Genomic DNA, 18719 nt, shown 5'->3' on the forward strand with positions numbered 1-18719 from the left:
ACAATGGGTATTTAAATAACTCTCAGCCCAATCCTGCGCTTCTGGCGCCCAGGACTGCAGTGACACTGAAAATGGCTGCCACTGCATCCTGCGCACTCCGCAAGTAGTGCCGGTGGCTCCTCGGGAGAAGGGGACTTTCCCCTGGGTAAGCCAAGTAGCCCTGCAATGGGGCTACTCAATTCTATGTTGACCCAAAGGTTGGTGAGGATTTTGAGCCTCCGTGTCGGGCTGGTGGCCCAAAATGGAGGCTCAGGATCGAGTGAAGCAAAGCTCCACTGGTCCTGCTTCCCTCTTGACACGCTTCCTTTCCCCTGCACACTTCCTCCCCACCCTCTCCCCGCTCTCCACCCACCTCCCGCCACCCCAGAACGGGTCCTCCCCACTCCCCCCAAGCCCCAACCCCTCTCTCCGCTGCTTGGTGGTCCACGTGACCGCCAAGCAGCAGAACTCCGGCACTAGCCCAGCGCTGGCCAGTGCTGGTCTAGCACCGATGCTCCACAAGCTCTAGGGCCTGCAAATGTGCCTTACAGCACATTTGCAACAGTGTGGGCACTGTATAGGATTGGGTCCTCCATCATGTGGGGGATAGGGGATGGTTTCCATGTTGTGCACAGTTTCCATGTCATGGATAGCCATTTGTGACAGCGGAAGCAAGTTCCATTATCATAAAATGACCACTGCGGTTGTGCAGCAATTGTGTCTTCATAGTTTGTGATTGTGGGAACTGAAAAGGACTTTTTGAGGAAGTCCCAAGTAATTAAGAGCACAATCCTAACCAACTTTCCAGCACCAAGGTAAAGGAAATGTAGGTCTGAGGTAAGGGAACAAATATTTCCTTAACTTGAGAAGGGCTCTGTGACTGCCACCTAATTGCAGGATGCTGTGTCAATGCAGTAATGTTTGTTAGGATTTGGGCCTAAGTAAGAGTAAGGAGCACTTAAGTGCGGTTGATACTATTAAGCTCTGTCACATAGGATTAGGAAAACAGTCTAATGGGGCCATACATGTGCACAAAAGTTCTTGATTTTGGCAGCAAAACATCTTTTGTCTCTGGCTAATTGTCATACTACTAGTATTTATACATACATTCATCTCTAGAGGTGAGTGATAGGAGGTACTCTGTGCTATCTATATGCATGCATGGTATTACATAAAACGTACAGGTACATTTTGTGAGATGCCCCCAGTACCAAAACAGCCTAGTGAAATTTCACAGGAAATCAACAAATTTCTGTAAAAAGAACTTCCCTTCTTGCAGGACAGGATTAAAGTTGAAGGCACCTGTGCTCTGAAGGCATATATGTATATGTGTGTGTGGACACACTGAGACATACTGCAGATACTCGCTTGTAAGTCAATCTCACAGATAAGTTGAGGGCATGGTTTTTTTGAGCCAAAATCATGGAATTTTCTATGATCCTCGGACAAGTCGGGTGTTAAACTTAGGGGGGGTGTCTGACTATAATTTTGTCTGATTTTACCTGAGGCTAGATCCTGAAAAATAATCTACCAGTAATTGTTACCTAAGAACTGTACAGTCTCTAATTTATTAAAAATACAGTAAAAGATCATAAGATACATTTTTATTCTTTAACTTTTTAAACTCTGATCTTCACAACCTTTTTGTAAACACTATCAGAGTACGTGCACTGTAAACAACATACCAGTAGAACAGTGGTTCCCAACCTGGGGCAAGTGTACCCACAGGGGCAATCGACAGACCCTTTAGCGGTGTTTGAAAAAGAATTGAATAATTGCATCAAAAGGCAAGCAGTGCTCCAGAGTGCCTTGCTGGGCCTGCAAGGCAGGAAGGGAGGTAGCTACCTGGCTGTGAAAGCCCCACCAATAGCTAATTGTTGGTGATCAATTCATGTATAAATCAGTGATTGAAAACCAGCACAGTAAAAAAGCTGAAACATAATAAGGAAAGTGATCAATCACCAAGAATTTCTCAGGGCACTTCTGGTGCAAAACAGTGCAAAGGCAGAGTCTTCCGTTCTTCAGACAAAAAGAGAACATACTGTGATGAATACACAAATTTAGGTTTTCATATGGAGGAGATGAGGGCTTATATTAATGTTAATTACAAACATTTAGCTAATATGAGGGGTACAATTTATGGAAATGGGCTGCCAAGGGGTATGCAAGTGAAAAAGGTTGGGAACCACTGCAGGAGAACCATGAATCAAATCCTTCTTTAAGGTGCCTGGTGTGTTAAGCAAGAGGCTCAACATACAACTTATAACACGTAACTGGGAGTGTGCAATTCAATTCACAGCAGAGAGAAAAGCAACCAGGAATTACTGGAAATGCAGCTGCACATAGTTGCAACCTTATTTACTCAGAAGTAGACCCATTGCTTTCCATGGGTGTTATTCTTAAGTAATGGTGTACAGAACTTTGGGACTTTGTTTCAAATGGAAACAAGGATTACATCCTGGTGTGTAAAAAAACAGACCTCTGCAAAATGCAAGCATTTGCAAAATGGAATGAGGCTGTAGCAGGTTCTGCTAAACTTAGAGAAGGAGGCTTGCTTCATTACAATGGAAGTCTCAATAGAAGTCTCAGGAGCAGTGAAAAGGTTTAACTTTGGCTGGAGCTTTCCAGGGGTTGCCTTGGGAATTAATGGTCCTCTATCTTTGCATTGCTCTCTGGTGCAGCTTGAAAAGCAATGTTGCTTTGAAAAGCAACTTCTCTGAAGTTGAAAAGCTCTGCTCTCTGAGCAAGCTCAGAGGTAAGGCAAGGTGATTATCTAAGCTCGATTCACTGGCAGAAATTTCTTGTCCTGTAGGCGAGTATCTACAGTGCTCAGATAGTATGCACACACAAATGGACATACATTTTTACATTCTTTGGTGCAACAAGCAAAATAATGGTGCATTTTTGTTTAACAGTGTTGTCTTTAGTTGTCCTTAGAAAAGTTAAAGTAACATACCTTTGCCTGTTTAAAAAATTGTCCCTTGAACTGATGAAACATAGTATTTTACAATTACTACAACAGGCCACAAGGAAAATGAACATAAACACCTCTTACACATCCAAGGTAACCTAGGTAAACTTTCTCTAAGACCACATTGATGCAGCATGAAAGAACAAGCATGTAATTTCCAAATCAATCATTCACCTTGTTTTGGTAGTAATCAGTTACATATTTTTTTTGTTTTAATCTTTTACATTATCTATTTTTTTTACTAGCTTCAATAATCTCAAAAGGAATTTGAATGGTGAGCAGCAGATGAAACACACAGTAAAACAGGAGATGAATCAAGAAGAAAAATGCTAAACTGAATGGCTATCAGCAGTGTCTGCATTTGACTGTTTGCGTGCGTGTGTGTGTGTGTGTGTGTGTGTGTGTGTGAGAGAGAGAGAGAGAGAGAGAGAGAGAGAGAGAGAGAGAGAGAGAGAGAGAGAGAGAGAGGTTCTTCTTGTAACAGACTTGGATGCTATCATCACACTTGCATCTCTGAAGTGCCAATTAGACCCAGTGCTTTGGCTTCTTCTGGTGTCAATCCACTCTTTAGTGTCCTCCTTACTGTGTAGTCAGAAAACAGAAAGAAAAGGATGACAAATTTATTTATTTTATTTTTCACATTTTTATACCGCCCTTCCTCCAAAGAGCTCAGGGCAGTTTACACAGCTGCTCCCCTCCTTGTCCTCACAACAACCCTGTGAGATAGGTGAGGCTGAGACAAAGTGATTAGCCGAAGGTCACCCAGGAAGCTTTGTGACTGCGGGGGGATTTAAACCTGGATCATCCAGATCTAAGTCTGCCTCCCAAACCACTCTGGCTCTCCAATTAAATGAAAACTGAATCCATACATTAAACCAGTGGTTTCCAAACTTTTTAGCACTTTTTAAAAATGGCACTGTATTGGGACTCACCTAGGTTTTTAAAAAAGGAGATCTAGAAAGAAATAATGTATTTTTTATTTATTAATAATAGCAAGAAAAAAGATTCTCAACATTCATCTTCCTGTATTTACACATGCTTGCAAACTGCAAGAGCTGAGCTGTCTGAAATAATTAGCAGCTACAGTATCTGATTTTTATCTGATCTTTCCATCACCCTCTGGCGACCCACCAAAAATCAGGTAATGGCCCACCAGTGGGTCCCGACCCACAGTTTGGGAACCACTACATTAAATATAACCTACTACAGACTATAAGCACAACTACGACAAATGTATCGTATTTTGTTTCCAAGTAAATATACTTAGGATTGAAATAAAAGTAATGAGTCTCCCCCCAAATGTCAGATTTCTAATAACTGGTGTGACATGGAGTGGAGTTGGACACCAAAGCCAGATTCTGTGGAGTTCATTGCCCCCAAGGTGATGGCCTAGCTTGGATGACTTTATTAGAGAATTCAAAGATGACATGTTTCAATGGTTACTCATCATGGTGGCTATGCACTACCTCCAGGTTCAGAGGTACTATGTCACTGGATACCAGATGCAATGGTACATGGGAGAGAAGTATGCCTTTCATTCTTACTTCCCAGAGACAGCTGGTAAGCCACTGTGAGAAACAGAATATAGGATTAGACGAATTTTGAATCCAGCAACCCTTTCCTTGTTCTTCAGGGGTTGTTTTGTTTTGAGTCACGGAGGGCACAATCCTAACCCCTTATGTCAGTGCTTTCCATCACTGACCTAAGGGCAATGCAGCTCTGAGGTAAGGAAACAAACATTGCCTTACTTTGAGGAGGACTCCATGAGTGACACCCAACTGCAGGATGCAGCACAGGTCCCATTGGCACTGCTATGCCAGTGCTGGAAAGCACTGACATAAGGGGTTAGGATTGCGTGCTCAGTGGCTATGTTTAGCTTTATGCTCAAGTGGAGATATCCAGAAAAAGATATGCGGCTAGTTACACATACATGCCACTATATGTAAACCACATTCAAAGTACCGCTGGCAAGCCCCTCTGTTTTCATTAACTGCTTTCATTCTGCCTGAACTAAGCAGTAAGTTGGACTAAATGACCTCCAGGGTAATTTTCAACCCTAACTTTGAAGCACTTTCCCTATAAAACAAACTGAAGTGCTTGGGACTTTTGGGCTTAGGGAAAAAAGTTACTGACAGCACAAATTTGCTTAGAAATATGTCCCATCGACTTTAGCAGTATGTTGAGGACTGCAATTTAAGGGGAGAGAAATTACTAATGGACCAACCATATTTGGATGCCACAATGACAGTACAGCAATGCCAGCATGACATCCATCACATCCTAAGCCCATCCAGGCCATGCCCTCCCAGTAATGCTGGTGCAGCCTTTCCCAGTCCATGCAAATGTCAATGGGAACATCCAAAGGATGTCCACGACAATGTTCATGGGAAGTCCAACACAGCCCATTCTCCATAGAGGGGTATTCTGATTTTTATGCATTATTAGTCAATCACCATATCCACCCAATGCCAGTGGCCAGCTTGGATGGTCAGGTAGCGTTTCATTCCAAAGAAGTGTAGGGTGTCATGGGAATGCTACTGTACAAAGTCAGGTCATCATTGTCTATGTCAACATTGACACTTGTCATTGTGGGCATGTTATGAATAAACATAATTTAATTACTTTTGATCAGAATTAAAGAAAGTATACCCTGCCTTTTATTATTACATCAGGTTTTGGTGAGTTTTAAGTTATAAATCTAGTCTTTTAAAGTTAAAAATTTAGTTTTTTCATTACATTTGTTTTTGTTCCAGACAAGTTACTGCAATATCGTTTAATACTTGTGGGTTTTCAATATTAGGTAGGCAAGAAAAGAGTATGTATTTGTGGCATAATATAACAAGTTGGTGTGTCACCAGTAGCTGATCTGGCAATTCTGCAGATTTAGTGAAAACCATGCCTCAGTTATTTGCTATACATGCAGATGGCTTAAGTTTATTAATTTCATTTTTGACCATTTGTTATTGCTTTCCATATAAATTACATCACATATGTAAAAAAGATGCTTGCTTTTTTTTTTTTAAAGGCCTAGTTTAAAATGGAAAATGTCAAAGTAGGACAAAGCTTAGGGTTAGGGTTAGGGTTTTACTTAGGGTTCTTTGGTTTTACTTTCATTGCCGAACGTGATGGGACACAAAAGGTGCAGTGCTTCTTGTGTGGGAAGGTTCTTGCCAATAGAAGCATGAAGCCAACAAAGCTGAAGAAGCACTTTATGTCTGCTAATCTAGAAAACAGATCAGACAGTGTGGATCTTTTTCATGAGAAAAAGCCAATGTTTGAAAAGACTGGAACTTCATCAAAATCTGGATTTGCCCCAACACAAAACCCTTGTCTAAATACCAAGCAAAAGAAGCCACACGTGATTGGAGAGTTCTTTGTGAAGCCATGTGCCCTGGAAATGATCTCTAGCTGGTTAGTGGCTTGCAGCAGAGGAACAAAATTGAAGCAGTTCAGATAGTGTCATCCACTCCAGAATCTCTGACGTTTCTTCTAATATTCTGAAGCAGATCATGCTGCACCATTTCACTTCAATATGCAACTGGACAAAATTATTGATGTTTCTCAGAGCAGCCAGTTCCTTTTTTTTGTCCACTATGTGTATGGTTATGCCATCAAGAAGAATTTCTATTTTGTAAGCCGCTTTTGGAAACTACAAGGGCTGTCAACATCGTCAAAGTGGCTAAAATTTTCTTTGCCAAGCAAAACTTTGACTGAAAGAAAAATCTTGCTATTCTGTGTACAGATAAAGCACCTGTGATGCTTGACAACACATCTGGTTTTGCTGCTTTGGTGAGGAAAGAAGATCCAAACATCATTGTGACCCATTGTTTTCTACATGGGTATATATTGGCATCAAAGACTCTGCTACCAATCCTGAGAGAAGTTTCGTCTACTACCATGAAAGCCATCAGCTTCATCAGACCCAGAGCCTAGAATCACTGCTTTTCCAAGAGATTTTGTCAAGAAAAAGGATCAGAATATGAAGTTCTTTACTGCACAGACATTTGCTGGCTTTCCAGAAGCATTTGAAGCATTTGATTGAAACTTAGGCAGAAGTTTCACTTTTTTTGAGAGCAAAAGGAAGTCCACCCACAGAATCATAGAGTTGGAAAGGATCTATAAGATCATCAAGTCCAACTGCTGCCAATGCAGACTACCCACAACTACAGTATCCTCAATAGATGGCTATTCATCCTCTGCTTAAAGACCTCCATTGATGGAGAGTGTGCTACCTTCCAAGGCAGACTGTCCCATTGCTGAACAATTCAGTGCTACCTAACATGTAAACAAAATCTCAAAATTAAATCCAGTTGATATAATTACAACAAAATTACAAAATCTTGTAATTTAAACTAATTTGTCCTAGTCTTACCTTCCAGAGTCCTGAAGAACAAATCTGCTCCCTCTCCCACATGACAGCACCTCAGATATTTATAGATAGTTATGTCACAACCATCTCTTCACCAAAATGAACATGCCCAACTCCTCTAAGTTAGAAAGAGGCTCCGAGATATGTAGCATCCATCAGTTCTCAAAACAGTTTTCAAGAGTACTACTCATGGCTTGGTTTGTTCATTCACAGCTTGGCTTACTTGGTGGATATTTCTGGTCACATGAAAATCTTTCAATTCATGGCTCTGCAGTCACCATTATAGAGACTGCTGAGAAATGATAAGCTCTTTTGGCCAAGCTGCCAAAAGGCAGGCGTTTGCAGGTGGACAACTACGCAAGCTTTCCAATGCTAGAAGCACTGGAAGCACTTCTATACGCTGGAGTGGAGAGTGACAAAGCCTTTTCAATTTCTATGCAGGTAGAAATCTGGTGACACTTGGAAACACTGCAGAACTCTTTTGAAAATTACTTTTGCTTGGAAAAGCTTAAAATTGAAATGTGGATTTGTAATCCTGTCCTTGCTGTCATAGACAGCTTCAATGAAGCAGATCTTACCAAAGATGACCTTACTGATTTGAGACAAAAGAAATGATACAACATGAATAAGAGCCTTGGATAGTTCTGGTGTTTCTTGACTTTACTCCATCTGGTAAAGTGAGCTATGAAAGCTATGTCTATTTGCTGCTATATACCCTTGTGCGTCAAGGTTTTCAGAACATGAAACGTCAAATGAATGTCAAAATTTGTCCATATAACTTAGGGCACAATCCTAACCAACTTTCCAGCACTGGCATAGCTGTGCCAGTGGGGCAGGTGCTGCATCCTGCAGTTGGGGGGCAGTCGTGGAGGCCTCCTCAAGGTAAGGCAATGTTTGTTTCCTTACCTCGGAGTTGCATTGCCCTTATGTCAGTGCTGGAAAGTTGGTTAGGATTGCGGCCTTATTCTCACTCCAAAACCTCCATAGAATCAGCTACCAAATTTAGCAAACATCAAAAATGAAAACATGGTGCTTAAGACCAAACTTGAACGTGTTTCTGATCTTTTGAAAGGGAATTATAAAAATCTTAGACATTTTTACCAGGTTTTCTTACTGGTTCATCAATTGAACTTACATGATTTCCTGTTTGCTCTTGATCGCTTCCTTTCTCTAGGCACTGCTCGCTGACTTCGTCCTTGTGTGGCAGATTTGACAATGCGTTCCATTATCTCATCTGCTGCGTCATCAGTGGCATTAGGTGAATCATCATTGCCAGTGTTCCATGAACCAGTGTGGCCTGGAAAATGGAAAGCACAATATTTCATGATTTTATATTGTAAATTGTGCTATTATTTCTAACCTAATATACAAAACATAGAACAGCACATAGATTCTATGACATTATGAATATTTTAGCAATTTATATTCCACCTTTCCCACTGAATAATTGGAGTGCTCAATCATCAACACACATAGTATCACAACATACAGAATATATATCATAAATTATATCAAATCAAGTCAAAGATCTTTATTGCCCTGAACAGTAAAACCAGAGTATTAATCAAAAAAATATCCATATCATACATTAATTAGACTCGACATCTTGAGACAATTATTGTATAAATACAATAAAGGTACTTTGCTATATTGATTGATAAAGTCTCATTCCTGCCAGTTAATAACTGTCTAATCGTGACAATTTCAGATCCATTAAAAAAGGAGTATAAATAATAGCTCCGTAAATCAGAGTAACAATCACAATTTAGTAAATATGAGGAAGTGTCTCAAAAGAACCTGAAATATAATGACGTACTTTAGATTGTTGAGCACTGAACCTGGCTTTCATCTCATTTGAGGGGAAAGCAATGAATCTGGCTAGGGAAAACGCTCTACATTCCTGGGGTTTCGTTAGAAAGTTTAAATAATTACTACCAAAATCAGCTGCCCAAGGCAGTCCAAAATACAGCGGGGAACAGATTTTCCCCAGGATTGAAAGTAGACTGATTGGCCGATAACAATTTGGGGAATTTTTGTCACTGTTTTTAAAGATAGGAATTATTATTATTATTATTATTATTATTATTATTATTATTATTATTATTATTAACAATATTTATATACTGCTTTTCAACAAAAAGTTCACAAAGTGGTTTACAGAGAAAAATCAAACAACTAATGGCTCCCTGTCCCAAAAGGGCTCACAATCTAAAAAGATGCAAAAAGAACACCAGCAGACAGCCACTAGAAAAGACACTGCTGGGGTGAGGCGGCCCAGTTACTCTTCCCCTGCTAAAAAAGAGGAGCACCCACTTGAAAAAGTGCCTCTTACTCAGTTAGCAGAGGTTATAATCAATTATTATTGATTTCTTCTAGATGTCAGGTATTTTGCCAGTAGTGTCAACTGTAGTGAAAAGAGTTGGCAAGAGTGGGAGCCCACTGTTCTGGGTCTGCCCTAAAAAATTCAGGAAAAATTGAATCAGGGCCTGCCACCTTCTTGGGCTTAAGTTGGGCTATTAACTCTAGGATTTCACTAGAAGAGACTGGAGGCCAATCCTGCCCATTATTTGAGGTGTTCTGAATTCTATACTGCAAACGATGTTGCTCCTCAGTGACCTATAAAAATTAGCCCATGTTAAGGGTGAAATAGGAGAAATGCTTGGGGCAAACTGATGAAAAATCCCCAACCAAGTCCCAAAATTTTTTGTTGTTATGATCGTTAATAGCTCTGCACATAGCTTCCCACCTAGCTAAATTTAACTTCTGTTGTGCTTGAGCCACCACTATACACAACTGTCGTTGTAGCTCAAGATACCTGACTAGTATATCCTTGCTCCCTGTTTCCCTAAGTTTCTGGTAAACTTTAAGGACCACCGCTGTCAGAAGGTAGGTTGAGTTATCTGAAGAATTCTATCCAGCCCAGGTTGATTTGGTGTTCTTGGGTAACATTATGCTCCATAGAGAAGTTAGCAGCTCATCTATTAAGACTTCATAATTATAAACCAAATCATTTGTGGATGAGAAAAACTGTAGTTCTGATCTTTTAAAAAGAAAATATTCTGATCGGAGAAGGGACAACAATTTACCTATAATGCCTTCATAATGTGCTAATAAAGGTTGACGAACCTCAAGGGTCTGAACAGAGTCTGAGGACTGACTCTGCTGGCCAAAGGGTAAAGAAAGGAGATGGCAAGATAGGGGTAAGTGATCACAAACCCGGTTGACCAACAGGAAATTTTTCAACTAACGGTAATAGTGGCCTGGGGACTAAGATACAATCAATCACACTGCATCCTTGGGAAGAAATGAAAGTAAAATCCCCTGAGCCTCTAAATTCTGACAGTCCATTTAGCCACGTCAGACCCCAGCGCGTACAAAATTGGACCAAGAGGAGGCCAGGCTTATTACATAACATGTCCCTGAAGCACCTACTACTTAAATGGAAGCAGCGAAAGTCAGAGTCAATAACAAAATCAAAAGCACTTTGAAAGTCTTGTCCAATCCTTGTATACATGTCACCTGTCACCAAAAGCCAGGCACGAGAAGATTGAAAGGTTAAAATTTCAGTGACCTGATTCAAAAAACCCCATCGCTCTTCCCTTACACACTTGGATTGGGAAGGAGAGACATAAACATTAATGAGAATAACATCTTGTTCCATGAAGGATAACTTGACTGCTAGTACATTACAAGGGCTCTTTGCTAAAAATACCAGTTGGGCTTGAAAAGCAGATCGAATTAAATAACAAGACCACCAAGTGGTCTTCCTTTAGTATGAAGTTTAGATTTTGTATGAGGTTTAGCTGGAAGTTCAAAGACTGAATAGCCCTCTAATGTAATAAGGGAGGACATCCACGTCTCCTGCAAACAAATTATGTCATTCTCCTTGAGTGTTTTGAGGAAATCGCCATCCCTTAACTTGGTCGTCCACCTTGCTACATTCCAAGAAAGTAACTTAACTGGCCTGTTGGTACACATGTGATCAATTGTAATTTGGCATCAATTTGAGCCAGTATCTAAAAGAGAAGTTTCTACCTCTGAACGCAAAAAATCCTGAAGGTTGTCATGGGGTGGAGTATTCAAAAAAAATTGCTTTAGCATCAGCTAAGCATCAATAATTTTTTTCGTCCTTCCTGGGGTAAATCCTTAATGGTTTGTATGGCATTTCGATTAATGACGAGCCCGTCAGACTCCAGTTGGTCCAGTAATGTGTTGATGGGTAATTCTACATTTGTTGTTTTCTTATCAGTAGAATTATTACTTGACTCAGTGATGATTGCTTCAGCATCTCTTTCCAACATAACAACAGGCATAGAGTGCAAAAATTGGTGTTGTTCTGGAGCTTCCTTCAAAGTGTAATCTGATTGCAAGGGATTAATAAGGGCTATAAAATCCATCATAAATGTTCGGGCATTTGTTAGGGGATCTTGCAGACGAGATATTTCTTTGGACCATCCTTCCTCTTCCAACCTCATCTCGTCAATGTTCTTGAGTAATTCTTCTCTGACCTTCTCCAACACATTTTACAACACTCTGTTGTTTAGGGTAAGGAAGTCTTTTTGTGGCTATCACTATTCCGTTGATTATTTCCTCCTTTTTCGGGTCAAGGTTTAACAAAAAGGCTTCAATAGTGTCTCTAGGAGCTGATCCATTAAAACAATCAGAGGCTGGATCATGAGAGTTAATTCTATTGGCTGTCCTGTCACCTATCAGCCTCAATGGAGGGTTGTTTTGTAATGACTCACAGCTTGCCAGAATGTTTGAAGAATCAGTTGTAGTGTATTTCCTGATCTCCTTATTAATAAGCCTATGGGCCATCAGATCTATGGAATTAATCCAGTTGTCCAAATTGTTTCATAAATGGTGAGTCAAGATCATAAGTTTGCCCAGATCTCCATTATTTAAATCTCCACTTAGTTCACTGCACTGATGATTTGTTTGCTCACTACTACAGGAATCTTGTGGTGCGCACTGTTGCAAATGTGCCATAAAGCACGTTTGTGAGGCTTACCGCTGGGCGAGCACTGGTGGTAGCCCAGTGCCTCCTGGTGCTGGACTAGCGTGAGGCGGGCACCCAAGCTCCGCTGCTCAGCAGATGCACGGACCACTGAGCCACGGTAACGTAAGCAGAAGTGTGGGGGGAGGCGGGGAGGAGGTGTTCCAGGGAGAGGGCAGGTGTGCAGAGGCGGGGAGAGGGCGGGGAGGAGGCATGACGGGGAGACAAGAGGCAGGGAGAGGGTGGAGGGAGGAGTGCCAGGGGGAGGGAGTGGGGAGGGAGGGAGGGAGGCAGGACTGGTGGAGCAATGCTCTACTGGATCCTGAGCCATCGTATGGGGCTTGCCACCCGACACGAAGGCTCTTCCTTTGTGAATTGAGTAGCCCCATTGTGGGGCTACTTCTCTTACCCAGGGAAGGGGACAAAAATCCCCCTCTCCCGAGGTGCTGCCCGCAGCTGCCTGAGGTATGCAGGATGCGGTGGCGGCCGTTTTTGGTGCCGCTGCAGCCGCGCACCCTGGGAGCTCAGGATTGGACTCTGTTTCTCCTTTGCAAACACCCTCCTTGGGCTTATTCTTAAGGAAGTCAAGAATTTCCTCATCCTTAATAAAGTCAGAGGGATTGTAAGAGATGCAAATGTTAAATGCACCCTTTTCTTATGAGGTACATCAGTAAACCAATAGACCTTATCTTGATCTACTTTTGGGGGTTGCATCCGAATTAATTTGCTCAGGGAAGTAATTACTGCACGACAAATATTCCATCTGTTCCTGTTAACTAGAGAGTTTCCAATTTCCATAATAACTTGATTAGGTTGGAAACAACATGAGTTTGAAGTAAAACTGCTAACTCGAGTGGTCTTTGTTACTTTTTCCACTTACAGAATAGGATCCTAAAGAGTTATTCTTAGTCCCTGACTGAGTTTGTTTTGAGGAGCATGAAATTTTCATAAAACAATCTATTGTATTAAAATGATCCTGCAGCAAGTCACGCTGGTAGGAGATTTGACGAAGTTTTTGAAACACAGCATTAATTAATTAACAAGCCAGAAGCTATGCAGTGCTCAACCAGCAATGATAGGAAGGAAGAATTACTAAAGTCATCATTCATTCCAGAGAATGGGTGTCTGTAGGCTATCATTATTTCATTCGTTCTCTCCTTTGGTAGTCCTGTCTTTGGGGAATTTATATGAGGCACCTAAGAAACATTATTGTTTTCAGAAGCCTTATCTATTGAGGGCCCAATCCTATCCAATTTTCCAGCACTGGTGCGGCCGTGCCAATGGGGTGTGTACTGCATCCTGTGGTGGGGAGGCAGTCCCACAGGCCTCCTCAAGGTATGGGAACATTTGTTGCCTTACCTTGGGGCTGCATTGCGGCTGCACCGGGGCTGGAAAGTTGGATAGGGTTGGGCCCTGACCTGTTATCTCTAACTCCCTCAGTCACAGGCTCAGAGCCCAAACAAGCATATCTATTGACTTGTTCCCAGCTAATACCTCCTCCGGGCAAAGTTGTTTTGGTGCCTTGCTGGAAGAACTTGGGGAGTCACTTGTTATTCGCTGTCTTTTCTTTCTTTTAGACATATTCCTTCCAGTTAAGGCTGAGTAACTAATTCTCTAAAATGCGTTATTACAAAGCTTATCTGAAGGCTAGGCTAAAAATTACTAAGCTGCAAATGTAAATTAATGAGAGGAGCTCAGAAGATGAGCTGCTGACTCACTGCCATCTTACCCCTTCCCTATAAATTATATAAGACGATCACAGTTAGACAGCAATCATAATTTAATTTCATAATAAAGTAACATTCCAGTAACATTGTTCTTGTTGCATGTGTTGTTCATGAAATCAACAAAAGGGGGGCATTTTTGACCAAATGTTTCTGTCCTTTTTCTATCTGATGAATGGGAATTCTTCACCCTAATGCAGTGGTTTTCAAACTTATCGCTGCCATGGCACCCATTGTCCATGGCAGGGGTCTCTAAACTTTTCGGCCAAAGGGCCACATCAAATATCTGTCACACTGTCGAGGGCCGGGGAAAAATATTAAATATAAAATTTAAATACATACATTAGAGATGGAACTTAGATGAATGAATGGGTTCAAATGTCCAGGATTTCTCCAAGCACCAACACAGCCCAAGAAATAAAGCACACACTTAAATGGACCCCCATTCCTCCACCCCACAAGCATAGCTCTGGTTGTGTTTGGTCAACATGGAAGTCAACTGGGCCAGAGGCTCTCAGGGGATTAGAGGCTGGCTGGACAGAGGCTCTCTGTGGGCCACATCTGGCCCCCGGGCCAGAGTTTGGAGACCCCTGGTCCATGGCATCCTGTTTTGGGGACACTATGATGTAAGCTGGGAAGAAGCTTGGCTATGTGAGCTGGGAAGAAGAAGCCACGCAGCGCTCTATGAGTGTGCCATGGCTTGGGAACCACTGCCCTAATTGCCTCTAGTTGTTTATAACGTAGAGCTGGCTTTGCTTAGTAAGCTTGGACAGTCCTGCTATCATTACTTTTGTAACTTGCACATCCATTGGAAAGGCTTAACCTGGGACTGACAGTACCAGTGTGGCTGGCACTTATCCCTGGCAGAACAAGGGGCCAAGAACACCCTGCTGGATTTTGCTCACAGGTGTCCATTGGTCCATTGGTTTATTATTAAATAATTAAGGGTGCCATCCAAAGCATCCACTTGGCCGGTGCAAGTCCCTTGCACTGGCCGATGAGTGTCGCAAAAGTGCTGTAAAGCACTTTCGCACCCTCTCAGGAGAGAAACATGAACCCTGCACTGACGTGGGTCTCAGTGCAGAGTGAATTTGCACTGGCCAAACCTGGCCAGCGCAGGGATCTGGGAGGCATGGGGATGGTGGGGAGGAAGCATGAGGGAGGCATTTTGGGGCAGGGAGAGGGCGGGCAGCAAATGGCTCCATGGGCAGGTATGGAGTGGGAGGTGGGCTCAGCATCCAGCACTTATGCTGGATCCTAGCCCCGTTCCCAGGCAGTTTGGGCCAGCACTGGGCTGCTTGGATTTGCACCACTGATTTATTTTTTTGCTCTTGCCCTGGGCTGGCCTGCAGTCAGCCCCAAACCTCTACTGGATACAACACAGGCCCACTGACCTGCCTGTTCCAGCGCAAGGTAGAATTGTGCTGCCCTTTAATTACTTATTAGGATATAATGCATGGTCTGGTGGTTGAGCTGAAGGATGCCTGAAGAATGCTAAGCAGGAGTGGTCCTGGTTGAATTTGAGATGGGAGACTGAAAAAAGCTAACAAAGCTGTTGTGAGATGACAGAGCCAGGAAGAGTCACTGTTACTGTGATCTCACTGTGAGAGGGTGATGGACTCACAAGCGATGCTGCAGGAATGCGGAGGAGTATGAAGAGTCAGCTTCCAAGAAAAATGGAATTCCTATTCTTGGAAGAAGAAGGGGGCAGTCTTAACAGAGTGGGTATGCCTCTCCCACTGCAGGAGGCAGAGCCGGACTTGCTTGGTGTCTCCTCCTCTGGTGGGGGGGCATCCCAGCCCAGTCTGGAACTGAGAAGCTGTGGTTGAGATCCTTCCCCCATTGACTTGCCAAATGCAGGCCCCATGCTGCTACAGCCTGCTGCTGCAAAGAGATGGGTAGCTAGGCGGCTCTGAACAAGCAGACAAAAGAGAGAAAAATAGATAACAGAGTTGCCCTGAGTGGGGCGAGTTGAGTGAGAGGCAGAGAAGGGGATCCTGGCCTCAGGAGACAATGGCAGCCTAGCCAGTAATGCAGAAACCAACCCCCAAGAACTGTGGAGGGACTGCCGTGGCCCATAGTGGTGGGCAGAATGCCCCCTTCCTCTTCCAAGGATAGGACATTCCCAGGTTAGGAATTCCATTTTTCTCTGGAAGAGAGAAGGGGGGCATTCTTAACAGAGTGGGATATACCAGAGTGACGTATTAGCCAGGTAGGGCTGGGCGATGGTGGTCTTCACTGAGGCACCACCCTCTGCAGGACCCTCCTGCCAAAAGCCGCCTCCACTAAGTCTGCTACATCAATCTTTTAATGCCTTGTGAAGGAGTTGGAAGAGGCCCAAGTGGTTGCCTTGCAAATCTTGTTCTAGGAGGCCACCCCCCTGATACAGTGAACTGAAATTACCTGTGGAGGGTCCTTCTAGGAAGCCTTGTAGGCCTCCTGAACTGCCACTTTCAACCACTTAGAGAAAGAGAGGCCACTGGTGCCCTCTTGCCAGGATTTGACCACACGAAAGACACAAAAAAGGAGTCTGTCCTCTTGTGATCCTTAGTTCTCTTGGTATAATAGTACAGAGCCCTGCACAAATCCAGGGAATGCCAGGCCTTCTCCTTGGGGTGGACTGGAATAATGCAGAAAGAGGGCAGTACTAGATCCTGTGAGCAATGGAACAAGGTGTTTACCTCCAGCAAGAAGGATGGATCTGGCCAAGGACAACTTTATCCCTGTGGAAAACATGTAAGTTGGGGTCGACTGACAGAGACCCTAACTTGGATACCTGCATGGTGGAGGTGATAGCCACCAGAAAAAGAGTCTTTAGAGTTAGCTCCTTCAGGGATGACCTTGCCAGGGGTTGGGGATTCAAGAGAGCTACCCCCCTGAGAAAACCTTTCACATGGGGATTAGTGGAAATGTGTCAGCTTCTCCCCACCCCCAAAATACTATTGAGAGCAGCCGTCTGCCTCTTCAAGGTACTGGTGCTGAGGCCTTTTCCCAACCCACTCTAGAGAAACGCCAGGATGTGTTTGGTTTGGTGGCCGCCACCCCTCTCTCTGTGTACCAGTGACAAAAGGTTCTCAAAGTAGAGCCGTAAACCCTGCTTGTAGAAGTTTTTCTGGATGCCAAGAAGGTATCCAGGACCTTCTCCATATATCCCTGCTTCATAAGTTCTTCCCGCTCAAATGCCAGGTGGAACGTCTGGTCTGGGATGTAGAAGAGGTCCCTGACTTAGAAGGTCCAGCCTAGAGGGGTCCACTCTTGTCCTGACACTAACATCATGATCCCCGGGATCCAGGGCCACCGTGGCCAGTTTGGGGCTACTAGGACAATCTTCACCCAGAATTGTCTGATCCTCCAAAGAGGGAGTGGGAGCAGAGGAAGAGGAGGAAAGGCATAGAGAAACCTGGGTCACCACTGGGTCTGAATGGCATCCACTCCCTCTGCCTCCGGGGAGAGGAACCATATGAAGAATCTCTTGGTTTGGGCATTTTACCTGGTTGCAAAGAGGTCTAGGACCGGCATGCTGAATTGCTTGGATATCTTTGCAAAGACCTCTGGGTGCAGAAGCCATTCCGCTTTGTTGAGAGATTGACAACTGAGCCAATCTGCCGCCAAGTTGGATGCTCCCACCAGGTATTCCGCTTATAAGGAGGCCAGATGAGCTTCATGCACTGAAACAGCAGAGAAGCTTCCTGCATCAGGCTTCTTGATCAGGTGCCTCTCTGCTGGTTTACATAAGCCTTTGCGGTCATGTTGTCTGTCCGCACCAGGACGTGGGACCAGGACATGGGCTCTGAACTTTGTCAGAGTCAGCCAAATGGCCCTGAGCTTGAGCCAGTTTATGCTGTATTCCTCTTGGTTCCATAGCCCTTGGAGTCAGGTTGTTCCTGGCATGGCCTCCCCAACTGATGAGGCTTGCATCTGTGGTGACAATGATTTGAGAGGGAAGCTCTAGGCTGATTCCCTGGAAAAGCTCTCAATAAGATGGAGGAAGGGGCCCAGCAAGAACTTAAGCAGGCACAGGTGAAAGAAGGACCATGCTACCACATCATGGCACAAGACCATCAGGCCCAATAGGGAGGCCAGCTCCATCAGTGCTTGTTTTCAGAAGGAGTGACTCCAGAGCCCTCTGCTGGTCCTGAGAGAGACAGATGTGAAAAGCTTTTGTGTCTACAAAGAGGCCAAGATGTTCCAGCTATTGCGGAACCATGGAGCTCTTCTTCTTAATGATGACAAAACCATGCCGATGCAGAGCCTGGATGAAGTTTGAAGGTCTCTTGTTGCTTAGGCCCTTCATGTTGACTTTATCAGAACATCATCCAAGTACGAGAACAGGGCTACTCCCTGTTGCCTCAGGGATGCTATGAGGGCCACCAGGATCTTGGTGAAGACCTAGGAGCACTGCCGTGAGTCCAAAGGGGAGGGCCCTGTACTGGAAGTGACTTTGCTCTTAGCAGAAACGGAGGTACTTGCAATATTGTGGCAAGATAGGCACATGCAAGTAGACTTCCGATACGTCTATGGCTGTCAAGAAGTCTCCCAGCTCCAGAACTGCCATGATGAATCTCTAGGTCTCCATTTTGACCAGGTCTCCAGGTCTTCTTCTTGGCCAGGAAGTGGTTCAGCCATTTTAAGTCTAGAACAGTTCTCATATCCTTGTTCTTCTTTGGAACAAGAAAGAAT

General features: G+C 43.6%; 1 protein-coding gene across 4 annotated transcripts in view; it reads right to left on the reverse strand.

Moving 5' to 3' along the window:
* Positions 1-405: 405 nt before the first annotated feature.
* FHOD3 (formin homology 2 domain containing 3) overlaps positions 406-18719 on the reverse strand; it is a 309925-nt gene continuing 291611 nt past the window's right edge. For all 4 annotated transcript variants that reach the window (XM_066626842.1, XM_066626844.1, XM_066626843.1 and 1 more), the window contains 2 exons: positions 8455-8616; positions 406-3532 (listed from right to left, as the gene is read on the reverse strand). In XM_066626842.1, the coding sequence (XP_066482939.1) occupies positions 3450-3532; positions 8455-8616 (245 nt within the window). In that variant the 3' untranslated portion in view covers positions 406-3449. The remainder of the gene's footprint in view (positions 3533-8454; positions 8617-18719) is intronic.

This window comes from Tiliqua scincoides, chromosome 5, assembly GCF_035046505.1.
Source record: "Tiliqua scincoides isolate rTilSci1 chromosome 5, rTilSci1.hap2, whole genome shotgun sequence".
Lineage (NCBI taxonomy): Eukaryota > Metazoa > Chordata > Lepidosauria > Squamata > Scincidae > Tiliqua > Tiliqua scincoides.